Here is a 5,827-nt window from a genome sequence, read left to right as displayed (position 1 = left end):
ATGCCATAGCTGAGGATCCACATCTCTATTACCATCAATCAACTTCTTCTTGGACTCCTTTTCCTTCTTCTTATTAGAAGGACGAGTTCGATTGCAACCGTTTGCTGTCGGTTTCATAGACTCCGCCATTTTAAAATTAAATTCTGCATCAAACGATGAAAAAAAGAGTGTTATCGTAATGAATATTTTTCCTTAAAAACACAATAATCAGTGCTACTTATTTGCAAGAAATCACATAACATGGAGTTTGAGAATTTTCTTCCCAATTTTGACAACAAAAACTTGTAAACAAAGATTGCAATGGAAAAACAGTGAAATTAACCTGTTAAAAAATTCAGCGTGTACAGTAAGTGTGAGAGTATTTGGTGTGGTGAATAAAGAGGAACCATAAACTATATATATGCAAAAACCGTTGACAGACTCCTGTTTTGTTTCAAAGAATATCTCCTGCTTTGTTTCAAAAGACCAAGAATATCTCCTGTTTTGTTTCCATTAAAATAGGGAATGTTACTACTTACTACACATATGCAGAATAACACGTCAGTATAAATATAGCGGGAATGTTACCTTCCTTTCGATGAATCTAGGCCGTTAGATGAATCGGACGTTTTAGATTAATCCACGTGTCCAACTCTCTAACAGAAAATATCAAACCACTCATGGAGCTCGTACACTCCGTCTACGCCATGTGGTTTGTTTCAAGTTTCAACTGTTCAGCTTGTTTTGGGGAGACGAAGCATTTCTGTTGCGTATATTATGGTAATCTGTGAAGCACGGGTACTCCGTTTTAGGTAAAGTACTGGTACCAGGTACGTACTGGGTACCGGTACACGTACCGTACGCGTACGGTACGCACCGAAGCCGTACCAAATTTTTTGTTTTTTATTTTGCTTTGGTACACGTACCCAAAAAAAATTATTTCTTTCGATATTAAATTTTTTTGGATAACATAATTTGGGCGTAAGTAAAAATTAGGTTATTTATTTATTCTGTTTATAAATAAAAAACTGGAAGAAAAATTAAGAAATAGACTCATTGAAAAGAAATTGGAGCACATATGGATTCATTCACTCATTGAAAAGGAATAGGCTCAATCCAAAAAGAGCCGAGAATTTAGTTTTTGTTCATACAAATCTTCGTCTTCTTTCAAGAAAGAGTAAGATTTATAATGAAGGAGTAACAAAGATGTGGGATATTGGTGTACATGAATTGAATTTATTTGATGGAGATGGTATTCTTGAAGTTGTTACTCTTTCTCTCGATGAACCTGAACTAGAAGTTGCATTCATTGGAGAAGAAAATATTGATATTCAACCTTGATTTTATGAATTATTAATACTTTTAAGTGTGATTTATTCAAGCAAATTATTTTTTAATTATATTATTTTATCGTTATTTAAATAATATAATTGTTAGTTATTGTTATAATTGTATTTTTAAAGCATTATACTAACGTACCCGTACCTTAGTTTTTCTAAAAATGTCGTACCCCGTACCAGTACCCGTACCGGGTACTGGGTACGTACCGGTACCTATGCAACGCAGATGGTAATTACTAGTTATTATATTTTGGTAATTTTTTTTTTATCACTGGTGCATGGCTTGGAATAAAATCACCGTATTATAATAATATTTTTAATGAAAGTAGCATAAAATTCTTTTTTACAATAAATTATATTTCGAGTGTGTCACGTGTAATTTTGAGTTGTCAAAATTTGTCAAACTTTCATATTTAAAGATTTAAGAATGATTTTAGAAAATAAAATATTAATTTTATGTGTATAAAAGTGGATGAGATGATATATAAAATTTAAAAGAGCACAATAATAATAATTCTAAATGTAATTGCAATTTAAAAATAATTTTTCCATTTAAAGTATACAATATATATTATAAAATTGAGTATGTACTTGGGAGAAATTTGCATGCCACTCTCATACTATACATGTCACTCTCAAGGGGTACGTTTTTATCATATAACCTTGTAAGATATTGGATTTTTGAAAATTTCCGGTTCCGTACCGGAATTTTCAGATAAATATCAAAAATTTTGTTGAAATTACCTAGTTATCGCGCCAGATAATAGATACGGGATATTTTAAATTTCCGGTACCGGAAATTTTATATATATGGTATGTTTCTCAATTAAAAACTTACCAGAATTCGGTACCGGAAATTTTGCCGAAAATTTGAAAATTTCGGTGTGACTTCAGTTTATAAAATTACCGAAAATTTGAAATTTTCAGTAATTGAAAAATACCAGAAATTTCAAATTTCCGGTAATATTGGGTCTTAATTTTTTTTAACTAACTAACTGTCTTAATATATAAATATAATATATGTCATACATAGATGCATTACAACAAAACTATAGTTTTTGCATCATTAGAACAATTCTTCCCAATATCTGACTTCCTAGACAATTCTTCCCAGCGTCTGAACCGACCCGCATATGTTGATTCCCATGCTTTTGCATTATTAGAACAATTCTTTCTCCAACTATCACTGATGGGAGGCAGTGGACAATCAGGTCTCAACTTCACCTGAACCCAATGATTACGGTTGACAAAACCAACAACAATGATTGTATGTCGACTCGTGTATGGGGGTGGAGCTATGAGAAGCGGGAAAAATGTTATGTTCATTAACATCGAAAAAGAAACAAATACAACACTATATTTAGAAGCAATAGGGTAACTCATATCAGAGTCGTCATCCAATTCTCCTTACCCTGAACACCCAAGTGTTTTATGAGTAATGAATTACTAGCATCAGAGACAGTGTCATAGAACAACTTGGAAATCAAATCTGTGTGTTGCTGGATTTGAGTATGCAACTGTCTTCGAACATTATAACATGCATCTTCCCTCAATCCTAATGCAGATGAAATACAACAGAAACCACAATTTTCATCTGGTTCAACATCAACAATGTCATCGATGTACAGATGATAGAAAGCAGGTAACTGTGACAAGTACTTGACTTTTGTAGGATTGGTAGAAGGTTACTTACTAATAGGCATGGTTGATGATTGACTCCCACTTGGTTGTGTGCATGATCTCTTTGCAGTCTGACTCCTCTGCAAAGCATCATCATATTCTGACTGACTTGGATCACGATGCACATCATTTTCCTCACTTTTTCTACTCTTCTTAACTCCTCTCTTTGGTTTGTATTTCACCGGCGGTGGACACACTAAAGATATAGATGGATAGGCAAGATCACGAACTTCTTTTTTTCAACACCCTTTGACCCACAATATCCATAGTACTGAATTGTCGCTTCAACTCTTCGCACTCCTCTTCTAAATCCCACTTGGTCTCGTCAGGACTCACCTCATATTCTGAAATTTGCAATTTCGTCCAAAACACATGGATAGACTCCAAAGGTATAGGTATGCCTAGAATTTGGTAACCGACGAGCTGATACGCACACGGTAACCCATGTGTTGTTCTAATGTAACAACCACACATCTGCTTGCTCGCACCAACAAATTTGACTCTTTCTAGTTCCTTTCCAATGAGTTGAATACACTGTCTTGAAACAAAAATATGCAATTTAGAATAGAATGGAGGGTTATAACGATGCTCAATGTTGACGATACTTTTTTGAAACGACACTCTTATGGAACCTAGCTGCAACTTCAACATTGTGTTCACAGCCTCCCAGCTTGCACATAAATCCGCACGACTTGTAGTCAACATGTTCTTCAGTCTCCAATATGCATAATCCACCCTAGAAATCATAGACACATTAAATAAAACAACTCACAGATGGAAAACATAAACATATTTTCTTTTAGAAGAATGTACATGTTTGTTGTGTGTGTTGTTCCCTAAATGAGTGACTCTGTTAGTCCATTCAACAACAATTCTTTTCTTAAATGGTGTTAACCATGTTTCTTTCACATACTTGACAAATGATAGAATATCACCACATACACTCTCGAAGTGGTTTAGATGTACATCAAATTTGTCTTCTGTATTTGAACACATCATGTTATTCCGCTGATCCATGACATGTTCTTGTATTTCTGATTTCACATACTCTTTACATTTCATGCTAACATTTTTTTTGAAATATGAAACCTACACAACAAATGAGACGCATTTGGATACATAGAATCAATGGCATTCATTAATGCAAGTTCCCGGTCCGTCACCAGGACATCTGGTAGCAACTTCTCATCATAGAACAACTCCTTAAGCCTCTATAGTGCCCATGTGAAGTTCTCCTCCCTTTCATGTTTCAAATATGCAAAAGCAACTGAAAACGTCAATTTTGTTGATGTAACACCAACAATCTCAAGCAGTGGTAGTCGGTACCTGCACGATTAAAAAACGCATTCAGCAACCAGATCACTCGACATATTTTTAAGATGGGAGAAATTAACATTAAAATTATTACCTTTTTGTCTTGTATGTGCAATCAAAAAACAACACCAGAGGAAACATATTCAACAACTTGACAGATTCAAGGCATGTCTTGAAGATATCAGCCACAATATTTGAATTCTCCTTATTTCTAGACCAACATATGTATTTCTCTCGGTGAATAAGGCTCAATAAAATTTTCATTTCTTTCAGTGCACCTCTCTTGCCCAATCTGTATGTTGATCTAGCTCGGTATATCTGAGTAATACTCATGGGATTTTCTAAGTCTTTGTCTTTCAAAACAGACACGATGTACCTTGGTTCCATATTGTACTTCGTCATGTCATTCACAAACTTTCTTTCACCATCTTTTAGACTCTTCAACATGCAATAGCTGAGGATCCACATCCTTGTTTCCATCTATCTTCTTCTTCTTCTTCTTCTTTGACTCTCTACTACAACCTTTCTTAGATCTCGGCATTTTAAAATCGAATTCTGCATTATAAGGTGATTTGCAAAATAAGCCAAACGAAATTTCACTTTTTTTGCTCAATCTAAATCAACCAAATATATTCAGCCCTAGTCATTAGCTCATTGCAATGCAACTTTGTAAAACCACACAGAAAGAAGAAAATGTGTATAAAGGACTAACCCAGCAAAGGAAACTTAAACTCAAGTTTTCAATAAACAACAACCAATTACAATTATTTTTACAACTCCAAGAGTTTTTAGTATTTTTTAAGATGTTTCTTTTTGCTATATTTATCGAAGAAATTATTGGTAACAATTCAATTATTTCTAACTTCAACAAACGCTTTAATTTTGAGGATAGTCATTTCAAATGATGGCAATTAGGGGTGGTAAAGTGGTTTATCCGCCCCGTTTAGGCCCGTTCAAAAGCGGGGCGGAGCAGGCCAACTTAGGTGTCTGAGTTTAAAAGTCAAGTTTGTCCCGTTTATTTACGAGTTGGTGGGTTAGCGGGCCGGCCCGTCAATTTTGTTTAAATTTTTTTTACAGTTTCATTTATTAAACAATTTACAAAGTTTTTAATCATTATCAAATAGGCCAACAAAATCTTTTTTTAACCATGCATAATAAAACTTCAATAAGTCTTAATGTCAATGTCATAATCAAAAACTGAAAAACTAACACAGTAAAACACCAAAATATTCTACTTAGTTCAACCATGTTATGGCACTAACATCATAATACCAAAAAACCAACATCCACAATCTAATCTAGTTTAGGACATGCAGAGACATAAATTAGTAAAACAAACTAGCACAAGTTAAACAAAGACAACCAAAAACAATAAGCAAAAAACCAATCCTAAAGGCTCCATGACAAACACTTCATCAATCATCGTCTACGTCATAAGCATATGAAGCTTTAGTTAATGTCATAGAAATTGGCTGGAACCTTACATCATTCCTTTCCTCATCGTCACCCACTAC

General features: G+C 34.1%; 1 protein-coding gene across 1 annotated transcript; it reads right to left on the bottom strand.

The window, feature by feature from the left end:
• Nucleotides 1-2,357: 2,357 nt before the first annotated feature.
• On the bottom strand, nt 2,358-4,715 carry LOC131614823 (uncharacterized). Its single transcript, XM_058886372.1, has 7 exons — nt 4,408-4,715; nt 4,220-4,325; nt 3,913-4,088; nt 3,272-3,735; nt 3,013-3,195; nt 2,731-2,913; nt 2,358-2,614 (listed from the first exon to the last, which is right to left on the bottom strand). Exons 1-7 carry the CDS (start codon nt 4,713-4,715, stop codon nt 2,358-2,360), a joined length of 1,677 nt encoding a protein of 558 aa, XP_058742355.1.
• Between the last annotated feature and the right edge of the window lie 1,112 nt (nt 4,716-5,827).

This window comes from Vicia villosa, linkage group LG6 (assembly GCF_029867415.1).
Source record: "Vicia villosa cultivar HV-30 ecotype Madison, WI linkage group LG6, Vvil1.0, whole genome shotgun sequence".
NCBI lineage: Eukaryota > Viridiplantae > Streptophyta > Magnoliopsida > Fabales > Fabaceae > Vicia > Vicia villosa.
Note: the sequence above shows the minus strand (reverse complement) of the source record. Positions and strands in the feature narration are given on the sequence as shown.